This window comes from Telmatherina bonti (assembly GCF_933228915.1).
Source record: "Telmatherina bonti genome assembly, chromosome: 18".
Taxonomy (NCBI): Eukaryota; Metazoa; Chordata; class Actinopteri; order Atheriniformes; family Telmatherinidae; genus Telmatherina; species Telmatherina bonti.
This window is the reverse complement of record NC_136616.1, coordinates 18,850,858-18,867,697: the sequence shown is the minus strand read 5'-3', so window position 1 is coordinate 18,867,697 and position 16,840 is coordinate 18,850,858. Positions and strand designations below refer to the sequence as shown.

The window sequence follows — 16,840 nt, the reverse complement described above, 5'->3', positions numbered from 1 at the left end:
GATAATAAATTAAATTAATGGTTTCAAGCCATGTATATATTGTGGTTTACATTTGTCCCAAATTAAATGGGAGGGGGATTTTGATTACATTAATTACATTTGTTTTCTCTGCCTCACCTGGAGCTCAGTGATCCAGGTACAGTGCCAGTATGACTGCCCAGTTAGCTTGACAAAGAACTCCCTCTCAGCTCTGCCTTTCATGGGTGGTGGTGGAGGGGCATCAGGTGGTGCGTCAGGAGCAGGTGGAACAGGAATAGGAGGCGGAGGTTCACCCCATCGCCAGTGGAGGATCTTCTGCACACGTCCCTTAATTGGCGGACACTGGAGTGACAATATTTTTACAAATCAGGTTCAAACTGGATGGTGAATTTATAATATAATCAATTAGCTGGATTATTGTGCAACGTGTAAAATCAGATGCTAACCGTGCATCGCGGACACAGCCACTCTCCGTTAGGGATCTCAGGCAGTGGCGGGTTAAGACAGTGGATATGGTAGGACGATGTACATGTGTCGCAGCACAGCAGTTCACCTCCATCTTTACACACCCGACAGAACTCCATGTGGTCGTCATCTTCCTCCTCACCGCCGGCGGGGACCCCAACACTGACCTCTGATATCACCCGGTCCTCACTATCCTCCTCAAAATCCTCAAAGTCTTCATCTTTTGCTTCCCATTGTATTCCCTCTTTTTCCTACGGAAGCAAAAACACCAGAAAACATTTAAAGGCTGTTTTCTTTTTTAGGTTGGATGTAGAAAAAACAGGAACTAGAAAAGCCACAGAGCTGTCCTGGCCTTTTGTCTCAAACAAGCCATCAAGGTGAATCTGTGAGCTTTCCTTTGGTCTAATGTGTAAATGTGAGACCAAAGCATGAGCTGAGAGGAATGTGGAGTCAGGAGACTTTCGTCGAAGTCGTTCAGGCACTATCGTATGCGGGTATGAAGGGTAGAGTTCATGAAAAATGGATCATTGCTCCAAGGGAACTAATCCTGGATGAATAAAGGTTAAAAAAAGAACAACCTGATTTATGTAACACCTATTTTATGCAACCCATATTCTTGTTCCACTGTCCCAGAGCATTGAGGTTGTTTGGAGAAAATGGATATGAAGTGTTGTTTATTACACTTGTGTACACAGAGGTTAAACCGGACCAGCTCAGCCCCACTTACAGAACGTCAACTCTTCACATTTAGAGAAAAAAAGCAAAACTTCTGATCTCACCAATAAAAATAAAAAACAATAAAAGGTTTTTTTTTTTAATCATACTGTTGTCTACATGTTGTGGAAAGTTGGCTCAGATTCAAAGCATTGCAAGCATGACCCTGCCATCATGTGAACGTGCACGTCCAGATGTGAGTAAAGATGAGAGTCGTCTTCAATTAGGAAATGATTCAATTGCTTGCAATGACAGGACGACACATCATTAGTCATGCTAGCGTACTACACAACACAATGGAAATAACTGGAAATACCAGCAACTTGATAGGGGAGCTGCTGGCATTAGAAAGCTTTGCAGTTTTCTATATCAAACTGCAGTACATCACTTTTACGGCCTTATAGATGACTGAATATTCTTAACTCATATTTATGCTCTGGAGAAAAGAGCCATTCAAATGAGGCCCTGCAAGCAAACACTAAAGCACGCAATCTTTGCAAAGAAAGGAAGAAAAGAAATGAAAGCAAAGAAAGAAAACAGACCTGTGTTGTTTGAGGAAGATAACAGCACTGGTTCAGTCTAAAATCATGCATGCTTATGACTGATCTGTGTAGAAATCAATCGACAAGATATAAGTAAGAATATAAATGCTAAATCAAGCTGAGGAGACAAACAAAGAGACTAATGAAGAAGTGGCATTAAAATCCGATGGGCCAACAAAGTCTGATCATTAAGATTTGGCTTTTCTAAAAGAACCATGCCACTGTGCAAAGCAACATTCATACCAGATTTTTGTCAGGAAGGAGTACAATTTATACACTCACTCACAGAGCTCCTCTAAAATATCAATAAATTGTGAGTTTATGCCCACATGCACAGCCTCCCTCGCCATACCTGTTCTGAGAGGGAAATAACTCTTTGGTAGCTGTTAAAAATGTAATTTTTGTTTTATACGACATGATAAGAGATAGTTAGATCCCCAGGAATGGAAATCCTAAACATTGATAGCTAATGGGTATTTTAGTTTACTGTGACTCATGAGGGCGTGACTCAGTTATGGAGCTTCTGGGCTGCATTTGCAGCCTCCACTAACTCACAGACGATACAGTGGTTACTCGGGAGCATTAAAATGTATGATGCTGGACGGCCAGAGAGCAGTGCTAGAGATAACTGCCTCGTCCTCCACACGAGACTATGAAGAAACAGCAGTGTGTTTAGTGAGGGGCTTCTATAGGCTTAACAAGGTACAGGAGTACATCCAACCTGCAGCCGTCAGCATCTACAAGATCTTAAGTTGATCTTTTTTTCTTTTTCTTTTTTTTACAAGCAATTAATGATTTATGATGGTTTATGAATGATTATTTCATTATACAATGAGTAATTTAAAACTGCATTAGGACATAAAGTCATACATTAATTACAGGTGGGGACACCTCGAATGACAGGCAAAAATAGCCGCAGCTACCCCTCAGACATGCGAAAGCATCCACAGATTTAACTCATACTACTGGCTGCAAAATGCATCCTCAATGCTGGGTTCAGGCGTCTTTTTTTTCTGTTTTGTTTTGTGACATCACCTATACTGCTACTGTCACGGATCAGAGCAGAAGGAGAAGAGAAGATAGGACCCAAAAGCAGGACTCGGAATATGGAGTGGAATATGATTTAAAGGGGAAATGAACTGAAATGTGTTTTAGTGCTAGTGTTTTGTGCTATGTGGAGAGTTAGAGAGGTAATTTCATGACATCACACACACACCATCTTTCTGTGTTGATCTCCAGCCCTATGTTTACCGACCAGTCCACCATCTATGTTCACATGAACCGCCGCCTCCGCTCTCCTCTTGCAGCCCTAGGTGCACCTTCCTTATAAACGCCTGCAGTAAGCCAACAATGGCACTGTGTATTTGGACTGAAACATTCAGCAGGTGCCTGATGCACAAAAGTAGGATTCCAACATACAGGATAAATACCAAAACCAGACTTGTTGAATCTAAACTATGGGTGTCTCGGCTTAGCTGGTTGGACAATGAGCAAGCCGGGATGACCAGACACGGATTCATCAAGTCAAGCAAAACTTATCTTAGCCAAGTACGCGCTGGTAGCTTCCTTATTAGTCTACCTAGAAGCCTACAAAGAATCAAAATTAAAGGAAACACCATTGTGTCTATAAAACAAAGAGAAAGCGTAGCCAAGTACTGCCAACTGAATGAATGAGTAAGTAGTGCACAAATCCACACTCACTGCCCCGCTGAAACCATCACAAGTACAGTCTGTATAGTTAATTATCATAATCGAAAACGTAGCTGTTATCTGATTATGAATCAGTTGAAGATGTAAATTTTTGCGTCTGTATTAAAGCACTAACAGATGTTTTTATCTCCTTCTCTGGACACAGAAGATTCTGCAACATCAGACAGGATTTTACAGGATTGCAGGTGAGAGAAGCTACAAATTACAGATTAAAATGTTACCAGCTAGTAGGAGACTCGTTGCTTTGTGTTACAGGCTTCTCTAATGTCTGCACCTATGTTTTGATATAATCTTTATTTTACCAGGCAATATCTTATTCACAATGTTGATCTGTGGACCAGAAAGCACTTGTAGGGACAATTTTTTTTTTTTTTTAAATAAAAACATTACATAATAATGCAAAAAATTTAAATAAATCATCAAATCAAAATAAATTTCCCCTCAGGTGCCAATCAGGGTGATTATGTGATCAGCAAATCCTTTTTCAGCATTAATGTTCAGTCAACGTGGTCTTTTTATATTAATAAATATGGAACATTGCTTGTGATTTGCATTGACTGATTTAATGATTCACATCTTATCATTTCAGATGGTCTGCAAAGCCGACTGGCTTTGCTGTCTGACTTAGTCCATGACTCCAGAGTCTTTCAGACCTCTGCATGGTATTAGCACCAATCACAAAGTGAGCCACACAAACTCTATTATTAATCACTGTTCACGTCATGGCTGGATCAGGAATATCTCTGTATTTATGACATTGTAATAATGACTTTCTGTTTTCCCAGGTCCTGAATTCTCTACTTTTACAATTCTCTGGTGTACTGCTGGTGAACAGAGGGTATACCTACCAGCCTTTTCACCTCACACTACTTGCAGACTCTCAGGAAGCATAGCAGGCATATAATATTGCCCATGCCAGAAATACAAATAGAAATTACCTTTAACCTACTGAAGGCACACGAGGAACATGGGACATCACAGTGACCTTCACTTTCCTCCACAATGTGGCCATTATTCTACTTAATATACATGCTACCAGTTTAAGGTAAATATGTCCTGCAATGGCAATAGATTCAGTGTACATTTTAAAAATATGTGGCCTGTAGACTGAGTATACAGTCCTGCAGAGAGGCAACTGCATCCATGCATGGGTCTGTTCACTTGTCATATATGGATCTGTCCGGCATTTATTCCAGTGTATTTGAGAGGTTCAAAATTTCACTGTAAGAAACACTGCTAAAACTAAAGAGGCTACAGTTTAACTCTGAGCTAGCTCCTCCTCTCCTGTATGTAACTACATAAACGTAAGTTACTTTGACATGTTCCATGAGTCGTGCTAATGTTTTGGTCAGTGGTTTTGCATTTTGGACAGCAGTTTGCAACCATGGAGAGTGTGTGGGGGAAGGAGGTGTGGCTCATGACGCACTTTATTTTGGTCTGCTCAACAGAAAATCTTGCGGTGAAACAATTTTGCTTTTGGCTCCTTTAGTAAAACAAAGAGATGCAACTCTGGTGGAGAACTGACAAATAAAGACTTGGAAAGCCCACATTCACTGGCAACACAGCAAGCACGATGAACTGGCAAAAGACAAAGGAAAACCAGAACCTTAAATATTGAGGGACTAAATTACAAACTAGAAGCAGATGTGATAATTAACAACCGGATACTGGAACAGGAAATAAAGTAAAAAATAATACCCAAGGGGAAAGATCCTAAAAAGTAAAACAGGAAGCAAAACAGAAGGACTAAAAGACAGCAGACTAGAAGCATAAATATAAAAAAAGAAATCAAAATAACTAAACCAAGAACTCAGCCACCATGACAGCTACCCTTAAGAGTAAACACCGTTTTTAATTTGCATCAGATCAGTCAGTGGGTCTGTAGCTGTCTGACTTTCAATGCTTCAAAAGATCATTTCAGCTGCTTTGCTGTTGACATATGCTGTGTCAACCTCCTCCTCTTACAGGTCTACCCCGTGATACTGGCCATTTTTCAACAGCAACAACTATGTTTAGCCTCTGAAGATGCAACCATCAAATACAAGTCTAGTAGATTTCACATGTTTCCCTTTGGTCGAACCTCCAACATTAATTTAGGCAGTTTCACACTAGCATAAAAGTTCATTTAAACCAATCTGGGCTTAAATGACTAATCTACCTCGTTTGCCACGCTGATTCAGAACAAAAAACTTCACTGTTTAATGGAAAGGAGAAATGCGCATTAGCAGTTTTAATTGTGACATTACTGAATAGAATTACACACCTCTTCACCCCTTTTGTTTTTGTCTGCTTGCTGCCAGATAACCACTTAAATGATGCGGCTACAAAGCATCTATTCATCTGGAGCTGTTTTGATTTTTTTTTTCTCTTCCAACAAGGTATGACAAGTAGCCATGTAGCTTAGGAAATAAAACACAAAGATACAAATGCAGAGCAGAGCAATAGAAAAAAAGGAGCAGAAGTGGCCCTGTGCAGCTCTACTCACACAGTGGGGACAGCTCCACTTGCCCTCAGGGGCTTTGTCCAGCTCTGGCTCGAGGCATACAAGGTGATACGCTCGTGGACATGTGTCACACAGGATGATCTCTCCGCCCTGCTGACATACTTCGCAATAGTCTTGGTGATCGGTCTCATAGCCGTCCCCATCTTCCTCGCCTGGGACTGGAAAGACAACAGGATGTAACACATGCTGACAAGCGATAGAAACAGGAGACAGAGCCAAATTACACCCTGCCTCGTCTAGACAGCAATAACAATGACCTTAATAGTGAATAATTTTAAATTTACGCATGATATTTCTTTTTAAATGTCCATTTCAAGTAGTTTTATTAAAGCAGAAACTGTCATTTTTATATGTTTGATTTATACTTTAACTGATTCTTGAGATCATTCAGTGGGTATTTTATGCTTTAAATTCTTTGCTTTAATATGTGCCTATAAATCCCTGATATATAAATCACAAAAAATGCAATTTCTAGTTGGGAAAAGAAAAAAATATCTGTAGGTAATAGGATAAAACAGGGGTCCTCAAGAGCTAACATCCGCTGCAGGCAGGTGCAGAAGATGCCGACAAGTTGTTGGAGAATCAAGTCTGTTTTACCAGGAAAATACTAAATTTTTCAGGATTTTAGCTCTCGAAGACCAGAGTTGGTGACCCCTGGGATAAAGTATCTGCTATAGAAGTCACAAGTAAACTTTAACCAGTTCACAGCCTTCACAAACAGGAGAACAGGGGGATATACACTGGTCCAAACTCTTGAATTTAGACCACAAACAGGTAGCTTGGCAAGATTGATTTTCTAAATGTAAGCATTTACATCATTACCTGCAGTGCATTCTGAATATGTGCACTATATTTTAGATTTTTGGTAGGATTTGCAGTTTTAGACCTGGCAATGTATTATCTAATTATTTTTTTACTTTATTTGTTTAATACGGGACAGTGCATATTCATAAACATTACTGTAAATATGCCAGAATTAGCCAGAAGGTTATTTTTCATCTGCAGTCCCTGAGCAGATGTAAAAAGTCACCCTAAAAGAGCAAGTCCAAATTTACATATTTACATGATAAAATTACGATAATACACATGGCGACAGAGCACACTATCAATCAGCACAACAAAAAAAAACAACAACACAAAACTCACAAACTCACACACAAGGCAAGATGGCAGCAAGGGGCAATGACAGCAGATTTAGTAATGTTGACAGCTCTGATTGTTAGTGAACCATTTCTTTATCTGTGTCTTGAATTAATTATATGTATTTAGATTTCTGATGATTATGGGGGTTAGGTTTTATTCAATTGCTGCTCGAACAGAAAAAGCATAACTCATACACATATAAGGCTAAACTGATCAGCTCATGTAAGAAACATGTTACTCTTGACAAATATAAACATTTGAATTGAGTTAATATAAATATTACAGCTCAATTACCCATGAATGAGCGGTACAGCTGGGTTCACCTGCCCACTTTTATACCCAAACAGTGAATGGCACATGGATGCCGTGTTTTACTGGGTCATAAACTGCGGAGAGGTCGAGCAAGATATGAAAAGACTGTGCTGCAGCTCTACCTGCTGCTGAGGCCTCTGTCACAGAAATCAGAGCTGTATGCGTAACGGCCAACTAGCTCGAGGAAGTTGTGCCGTGAGAGGAGATCTAATATTTGCTTGAAAACTGCCCTTTTGGTAACCTTTTGAAACAGCAAGAGTGGTCGATAGTTCTCAGCTTGACAAGTGCTTTTGGAGCTGAGGTGCATTCTTTAAGAATTTAAAACACTGAAGTACACGAATTGAACTGATAAAGGTGGATGTGCTGTGATTGATGTGACTGTGTACGGTCCGTATCTTACTTTTCTTCTTCTTCTTGGTGGGTCGTCCCCGCTTGTTCTTCTTCACTCGGCCAGAGCTGTCAGAGCGAACCGAGGAGCTGTGAACACTCGAGTCCTCCTGCTCTGACTCTTCCTCGTCCATGTCATCGCTCTAACAGGACAAAAGAAACCATGGGGGAGGTGAATAAAAAAATAAAATAAGGCAGGTACATGAGCAACAATGTAATGTACACTTTAAACTTTACACCTACAGAGCAGCTCTTCTTCCTCTTGGTACCTATAGGTGATAACTTGATACGGATCGGGGCCATTTTTTTAGCCTTGGCTACAGCCGAAGCCTTCTTCTTGTCTGGCACTCGAGGACTCTTACTACGTTTCTTATAGCCTGGACCTGGACAGATAATTAGATAACAAATATGACTGCTGGAAAGAATAAGAAAAATTAAACTTTAAAGGCATGACAAATAGAATGTGTACAATATCAACACGGAAGCAGGAGTACATGCACATATATTGCTGCTACATCGTGGTGTAAATTTACTTTTACTGAACTACACACAAACAACACTAAGCTAGAAGAGCAAAGGAAATGATCCGATCTGAAGCAGAACACCGACCTTTGCCTTCTTTCGTCTTGGCCTTTCTGATTGGTGGTGGTTGAGGCGGCGGTGGCTCAGGAGAGGCAGTTGCTGCGGAGACCTGCTCGGCAACAGCGATGGCGGCAGCGGCGGCAGCAGCTGCAACAGCAGCCGCATTGCCTTTGAAAGGGTTGTTAGAACTGAACTCCCTCCACTTGACCCCCAGGATGGTCATCATCTTTGACATGGGGATCTTGGGGTTCTTCTTGGCTATCATTGGCCTGGAAGTGTAAAAAAAAGACACGACTATTCTGGTAAATTCTGTGAATTAACAAAGGTTTTAATTTTGACTAAATGGACTTGAAACAATGCGGACTCTGCGCCGGTCTGTCGTGGTGAAGAAGGAGCTGAGCCAGAGCGCAAAGCTCTCGATTTACCAGTCGATCTACGTTCCTAACCTCACCTATGGTCATGAGCTGTGGGTCGTGACCAAAAGAACAAGATCTTGTATACAGGCGGCTGATATGAGTTTCCTCTGCAGGGTGGCCGGGCTCTCCCTTAGAGATAGGGTGAGGAGCTCGGTCATCCGGGAGGAGCTCAGAGTAGAGCCACTGCTCCTCCGCATCGAGAGGAACCAGTTGAGGTGGCTCAGACATCTGGTTAGGATGCTTCCTGGACATCCCTGGCGGGGTGTTCTGGGTTCGTCCCTCTGGGAGGAAACCAACAGGAAGACCCAGGACACGCTGGAGGGATTATATCTCTCGACTGGCCTGGGAACACCTCGGGATCCCCCCACAGAGTTGGCAAATGTGGCTGGAGAGAGGGAAGTCTGGGCTTCTCTGCTAAGGCTGCTGCCTCCGCGACCCGACCCCGGATAAGCAGCGAAAGATGGATGGATGGACTTGAAACAACCAAATAACTGGGACATAAACCCGCATCAGTCCTTGTGGATTATTAATGTTATCAGAGCGAATGCAGGTGTGAGACACACATGTCCAAGCTCAAGCAGCCTCTGACACAGTCTGTGCTTCTGCCAGACTTAATGCAACAGGCTGGGATGACAAAGACGCAGGTGCCAGAGGAAGACAAGAAAAAAAATAAAACTCTGTGTTAATGGCCCGCTAGTTATCTCTCACCAGAGAGTTTTAGCTGCAGTAAGTAATGTTTTGATTGCAGCAGGGATTGCTAGAAAGAATCCTTGTTAGCAGGGCGAGTATACTACAAATGCTTGGCTTCGCACAGCATATACGACATGGAGCCACATACCACAAAGAGATCTAAGTCTCTAAGGCTTGTCATGTGAGCTGCGTGCTGACATTAAGCTTACAAGAACATGCAGACACTGTGGGGAAGTTTCTCTCTAAGGAGGGAAGCTAAACGGCTAGCGCAGGAGTTAGCAAAGCAACTCGGTCTACCAACACACAGCAGATCTAGTGGTGTTTTCACATGTCGTCATCCAAATCTGCAGCCAGCAACACCACAACCATGTGCAGAACAAATAATAACAAAAAAACAAGGTAGCCGTACCTCATAAACTGACTGAAGGCTTTGTAGTTGGTGAGTTCCCTGTAGTCCTCCTCTGTGAAGGTATGATCAACATCCTCCAGACCCCATTCCTTTGCCAGCTGCGCAGAAGTTTTCTGCTCTAATGGTTGCTGAGAAGAAATCCCCAATCAGACCACAAATTAAGTCAGACTCATCTGAGATCATTTTATAGGGGGCTTCTGGGAGGCAAGCTGAACTCTTTACCTTTGTTGTTTCCTCCTGACTGCTGTCTCTGTCCCCATCATCTTTTTTCTTCCTCTTGGTTTTCTTCTCCTTCCTTTCTTTGTGTTTCTTCTTTTTCTTTTTTTCACCAGAGCCATAGTCGCTGGCTACGCTGTCTGAGTTCTCCCCGTAGTCTCTTTCTCTGTCAGAGTTTCGCTCTACATCGCTGTCCTGCGGCGCACATGAAAGAAAATTTAGAAACCCACGGTGTCAAGCAGGGAGAGGCGGGAAAAAAAAAATCAGGGTAGACAATATAATAAACTTACAATCTTTTTGCGTTTTTTTGCTTTAACAGGTTTCCCCTCTTTCTCTTTCTTCTTTGCGTCCTTCTTTTTCTTTGGCCGGCCTTTCTTCCTGCACGGGACTTCTCTTTCTGAGATCTCCGCTTTGTCGTCTGGGTTCAGAGAAAGCATGAAAGAAAGTCAGCTATCAGTATCAGCCCAACAATAATCTTGTCAAAACACCTCTCAACAGGGCGGCTAATCCCCACTGAACATGATTACGCGCAACAAAAGCTGAATGATCGCTATAGTGGTGTCAGTGACCTCTGACCTCATCTGAACTGTGACACATGGTGAATTAGTTTGTGAGAGGGGCTTTAAGTAGATCTGACAGCTGGTATCAGTGATGCAGTAGGAAAAGGATCATTTGTTAAACACCAACATATTTATGTACATGACTATAACTTATATTTTCTTGCTTTTTTTCCAACAATACACAAAGAGAAGTGTAATTCCAAGCCAGATTCCTGCAGTTTTACCATCTATATTTGGTGTTTGTGCTTAATATCATCCACACTTCTAAGTAAAAGGAATTTTTTTAAATATCTGCTCCTACTTTTAGAAGCGAACAAATTATTTAAAAGGCCATGTTTGTCTTGCACATTGTGGGAACTGGAGAATCTCAAGTACATGACAAGATGTCTTTGCTCTCAGGGAGCTTACGATGTGGTACCTGGGCATTATCCCACTCACACGGGAAAACAATTTAACCTGCACCCTGACCTGGCATGGAGCTCAGAGGAAACACAGTATGATGCAAGGAGATAGCAGCTTCAGTCTCAGAAAGGAAGCAGCAAAGCGTTAAACCAGAACCAAAATATGGGCTGCGGTCTGCTGCCTGTTTGATAGGATAAGCTACGTTTTTGTTTTTTTTGTTTTTTTTTTTGCTTGGATTTTTATTGTCTGCCTTTGTTGGTGCGCGCTCCCACCCGCAGCAACAACACCCACCCCCTCCACCACCACCTCCTCTTCACTCCCAACCCGTCCGACAACTAGCTTCCCCGCGTACCCGTGCAGTGTGCAGCTGCCGATGAAACGCCGGGGGCGGCAGCAGAACGCACGCAGATCCCGGTGATTCAGAGGCCGGCGGTAGCGCGGTGAACTGGAACGACTTCAGCAATTCCCACACGGGGACCGAGACCACCGCTGTGACCGCTGCGAGAGGTCGTGAGGGGGTTAAGGTCCTTGACAGGAACACTAATTTATGTGTCTGGCACGGCTCAGCAGCGACGTCGTGTCGAGTTTATGAAATAAAGACAAAGCATGGAGGATTCCTGTCATTCATACAAGCGAGAAAATTATAGCCCACAGCCTGTAATAACCACCCTGTATTAACCTCATTTTGACGCATCCATTGAATATTATATTGACAGTATGGTGTGTTTTTATTAATAAACTGTAACATTTCAGGTTCTTACAGCTAGCCAGCCTCTATACTTTCGGCACCCTTCACTCAGCCTCACTGCAACCTCGAGCAAGTTCACTGTCAGAAACTTCCAGAATATCACGCAGCCAGTCAATCACCGCCTGACAATCAATTCCCAACACAGCTGCTGACTCCTATGGTCAAAAAACTGAAATAAACAAATGAATAAATAATAATATGCCGCTATGTACGAGGAAATAGATCACAGCTGAAGCTTTTGTTCGGTCTTATTATTTGTACAGAAGCAACTAAGCGCTGAGCAGTCACACCTTTCTGTCCTGCAAGTGAGCAGCATGCAGCAGCAGTGTCCTATTTTGACCTGTCATAGCGACGTTGAGGGTGACGGTGTGGCAAGTTTATGTCTCATTTCACACCATCACCCGGCTTTCACGTCTCCACTGCAAAAGCATCTTCCACTCCTCTCCAACTGGGTAACAAATTCATAGCCTCCGGCGGGGGAGTCCATGTTTTTTCTCTCCTCTGTCACTCCTTTTTTTTTTCTCTCTCTTCTTCTTCTTTTTAAGCTTTTTAACCTTCAAGGCGACCTTTTTTACCCCCACAGTCTGAGCTTCCCTGACACGTCCTGCGTGCCTGTGGGAGCTGTCAGGAGGATTTAAGGGACAAACAGCAACTTTTGATGATGGCAGAGAGACGTGTGAGCTTTGCAGCCACTGAAGAGTTGGCTTAAACTTTGCTGGAATGTGCAGGAGGTGAAGAGGAAGCTGAGGGATGACAGTGTGCGCACACTACATTAGCGGCAACACTTTTTTTTTTGTTCTTTTTTTGTCTGCGTGATTTTTGCGAGCTGGAGTTTGCAAAGCGCGTTCTCGTGTTCCCCCCCCCCCCCCCCCCCCCCTAGCTTCTCACGTATAGCAGTAAATATGACACCACTAGCAACATTGAGGCACCACAACCGGAGATAAGCGTTAGTTTAGTCGCGTGTCTCTACTTTAAAAAAAATGTTAAGTGTTTCTATTGTGTGCATGTGTATGCGCGCACTCGACGACTGCTGGTCTCTACTGTACGGTTCTGGACATTGGACAAGCACAGATACGGAGATACTTCAAAACCTGCGCTTTCTTCCACCCCACACCAGCAAATTTTCCTGAAACAAAAGTGTGTCTTGTTTTTGGTTTTTTTGTTTTTTGTTTTTTTATTTCGTGCGCGCGCTCCCGACTTGTCCGGCCAGTTTTCTCCGTTACAGTACCTGGCGCGGCTGGTGTTGCAGTTTCCCGAGGCGCCGCCGGCGAGTTTATGTCGCTTGCGTTCTCGTCTAGGTCTCCGTCGTCGTCTTCTTCATCAAAATCTCCTCCCTCGGAATTAACCACCATGCCCTCGTCTTCCTCACAGGACCGGAGAGGAGAGGACATTATATTCCTGTCATTTGGTTCCGTCCTTGTATTCAAAAAAGCGTATTCTTGCCCGAATATGTGATATTTATTTAATATTCAAATCGGCACAGAAAAAAGTGGGGGGCGTTTTGGAATATTTTACACAAGGCAGAGCAACAAAGATGGCCGCCCTCTTATATTTATTTTTTAACAACCCCCCCAATAAGAAAAAATCCCCTTACATAAAAAATGGCTGACTATATTATTTCAGAACGCACCCCCCTCCTCCTTTCTCTATCTCTCTGCGTCTCTCTTTCTCCCTCTGCGCGCCCCCTCCCTCCTTAAAAACGTACACATTGTTACAAGAAAAAGGGGTGTGTGACTGCATGTAAGTTACATTGTTACTTGTTTGTTTCTTTTCTGTCTACCCCCCTCTCTCTTTCCCCTCTCCCTCTCTCTCCCAAGTCCGGATCAGTCACGAATCCGACAGACCTGCGTGGTGTCACTGTCACTTGCAAGATCACACGCAACAACTCTCACTGTCTGCATTGCAGAGCCCGACACAAATCTATCAAATATGGCCACCTTATATTCTCCGGAGCCCCCACCGCTGTATAGAAAATAATTTTGGAGCAGCGGCGTCGTGCATGTGCACGCACACACACACACACACACACACACACACACACACACACACACACACACACACACGTGTGTGTGTGTGTGTGAGTGCTGGGGAGGGATTGAGAGAGGGGGGTTGGGAAAATCTGCCGCAGCCATGCCCAGACTTACATCAGATTGTATTGCTTAAAAATTAACTACTTGTGGTGGGGATGAAAACAATTCAGAATATGCTAACCAGCCACACGTAAAGGCACAAAAGCACGCGCTCTGCAGCTCTAATGAACAAGTCTGGCACAAAAAAAGTAAGGTATTCCTGGAGACTTTTAACTGTAAGTTTAAAACTCTCATTAGCAGCAGGATGTGTCAGCTGGATGGCAGTAAGGCCATGGGAATCCCTCCACAGCCAGCCCTCAGTGGGTGCTGCTCCGGGCACTCTTGTTTTGACAAAAGGACCCCCCCCCCCTGTTCTTCTTTTTTTAATCTAAAGGAAATTAAATAAAATATGGAGAAAAGAGATTCTGATGAGTCTTTGTTTAAAAGAAAAAATCTGTTTTACTGAACATTTTCCAACATTTTTCTCTGCAGGATAATAGTAATTGTGTTCCAATTGGAAAAACATTTTCCCTCTAATATTTAATTTATTCTATTTTATCTGCATTCCAACTAAAACAGTCTAACCAGCAAGTGTGGGCTTTCATCATCATCATCCTCTGGGCCACTTATAGCCCTGAAATTTTGGCCTTTTCCTCCAGAGAAAGGCCTGTTAGATACTGGGGTTCAGAGTAAAAGTTCAGGTCATTTGGAGTACATGGCATAGCTTGACATGTCAAACATATATCAGGCTCAATAGCCTGTTTAGACATCATACATACTGACTCATCTCAGTAGACAGTATCAAAGCTGAGTCCCAATTCAGTAGCCTAAATATATCTGCATGTTTTTATGTTTAAAAAGAAAAAGATTTTTAAAAAAAATAATAAAAAAAAGGTTAATTACTGGAGGAAAATCTGAATGTCTGCCCTGCAGAATGCACTGCAGAGATTTACAGGGATTCACATGTACTAATATGCTCACAAAGCCAAACTGCATGACAAAAACAATACAGGACAGCCAAGCATTACACTGTGTTATGATTCCCACAAAAACACTGTAAGTTCATGTGGTGAGTATCTAAGTTTCATTATGTGCAATATTCACAAATGTATGCAGGTGTGTGTCGCCTTGTCTTCACTTGCCGGGACATCTGACAAGAGCTGAGCCACAGTTTATGATATCAGTAGCAAATATTCAAGCTTTAAAGAGTTAAACTTTTGTGTTTCCTCAATATATCGTTTAATATTTACGACAGAATAATTTCTTAATGTTACAATTTTTCATTTTCTTATGCAAACTGAACATGTTTTGTGTGACGACTGTTAATTTCCCTCCCAAATAGGAGGATTATTTAGTGGCCCTCCAAATGCCCACATAAAATAGCTTTATTACATAATAACCACATGTAGGCCCAGGCTGGACAATTTAATATTTGGTTAAATTTGATTAAACAGCTGTGCAAGTATTTTAAAAGTTACAGATAATACAGCCTGAACTTTCTTCAAATGCAGTTATTCTAAGATAAAACAACTTTTCTGATTCTTATGTAACTCAGGTCCTTTTGTTTCCCACCCTTTCGGTGTTCGATGTTAACAACAAGCTCTGCTTCATCAGCTGCAGCCTCCACAAGTTCCCCAGTTCTGTCTTTTCTGCTGTGCATTTGTCTCTCTGCCGCAACAGGTGCCTGAGCCGACCCAGCTCAGCTCCAGAAATGAGACGAGAGGAATTTTTGGGTGCTTGATCCAACAGCCACATCTGCCAAGAGAGAGACAGTGCATTGCACGACGCACAAGGAGAAGGAGGGCTGTGCTGCAAAAGAGCAGGAGTGTGTGACTGGAACGCTCTCCTCCAAAAGAGCCTTTGGCTACTGAGGTGTCTGACGGTGCCAGACTGAGAGGCTGGCGAGTTAGTGTGTGGCTTATGTACCCTCACACACAGCAGTTGGAGTCATGACAGTGCATGTATTGCAGCATGTGACTTCAAAAAGGAAGGAAGGTGAAACCAGTCAGGACTCTAAATGCTGCAGGCCCTGACACACTAATGACCCGGCGCCCCCTCCACTGCCTCCTGTGTCCGTTTGGCGGCAAGAGATGTCGAGGATGAGAGAGAAAAAGAGCCTCCCCTGGGTGCTGCACGCCAGATAACCTAGATTTTATGCAGAATGACACACAGAGGAAGACACGGGCTCCTGTGCTTCACTCAGAGCTGAGCTGTCTGAACTCAGGCAACCCAGGGAGAAGATAATGCTAAATAACAGTCCCAAAGAGGGAAAAAAGCCTGCAGTTGGATTTATTTAGGAGAAGAAGGACTTCTCATTGCTTAGCTTTACTTATAGTGAAAACAAGCACGTCCAAACCAAAGAATGATATTTTTCTTTTTTGTGTTTGGTAACATTTGACACACTTAATGTGTTTAATTATGGATCTTCTTCTTTTTGAGAGCATTTTCTGAAGGCGTCTCATCAGCCTTTCATGTGGAGCAGTCTTTTAATCTGCTCGTATGAAGATTTTAGCTGTCGTCTCTAAATGAAACCTCCTTAACAACTGCTAGAAAACCAACACAAAAGCAGTCAGTGAAATTTCCACAGTATATTCAATTCAACTCTATTTTTATAGCACCAGTTCACAACAACGTCCTCTCAGGGCACTTTAAAGACATATCAGTATAAGCTGATTTATAATAAATATTCTAGTTCATGAAAACGAACAGACTGTACTGAATCTGGACTTTGACCCAGTCCTCCATCCTGATGTGACAGTGTGTCCTAACACCAAAAGTGACCATAAGTAAAGGTAGGTTGACCGGTAAAAATGACGACTTTCATCTCATCTTCTTCCCTACAGCAGACCACCACAGTGTCCGCATCACTGCAGACCCCCCCCCCCCCCCCCCCCCCCCCCCCCCCCCCCTGATCCTTTGGTCAATCTCCCGCTCCATCCTTCCCTCACCTGTGAACAAGAAACAAAGACATTAAACTTCTGCACTTGGAATAG

General features: G+C 42.8%; 1 protein-coding gene across 4 annotated transcripts in view; it reads right to left on the bottom strand.

Moving 5' to 3' along the window:
* Positions 1–13,480, bottom strand: part of chd3 (chromodomain helicase DNA binding protein 3) — a 48,641-nt gene extending 35,161 nt beyond the window's left edge. For all 4 annotated transcript variants that reach the window (XM_079257585.1, XM_079257583.1, XM_079257584.1 and 1 more), the window contains exons 1-10: positions 13,007–13,480; positions 10,359–10,486; positions 10,075–10,263; positions 9,853–9,980; positions 8,365–8,606; positions 7,999–8,138; positions 7,769–7,898; positions 5,896–6,071; positions 426–695; positions 118–321 (exon numbers count right to left, since the gene is read on the bottom strand). In XM_079257585.1, coding sequence (XP_079113711.1) covers positions 118–321; positions 426–695; positions 5,896–6,071; positions 7,769–7,898; positions 7,999–8,138; positions 8,365–8,606; positions 9,853–9,980; positions 10,075–10,263; positions 10,359–10,486; positions 13,007–13,169 — 1,770 coding nt within the window. In that variant the 5' untranslated portion in view covers positions 13,170–13,480. The remainder of the gene's footprint in view (positions 1–117; positions 322–425; positions 696–5,895; positions 6,072–7,768; positions 7,899–7,998; positions 8,139–8,364; positions 8,607–9,852; positions 9,981–10,074; positions 10,264–10,358; positions 10,487–13,006) is intronic.
* Between the last annotated feature and the right edge of the window lie 3,360 nt (positions 13,481–16,840).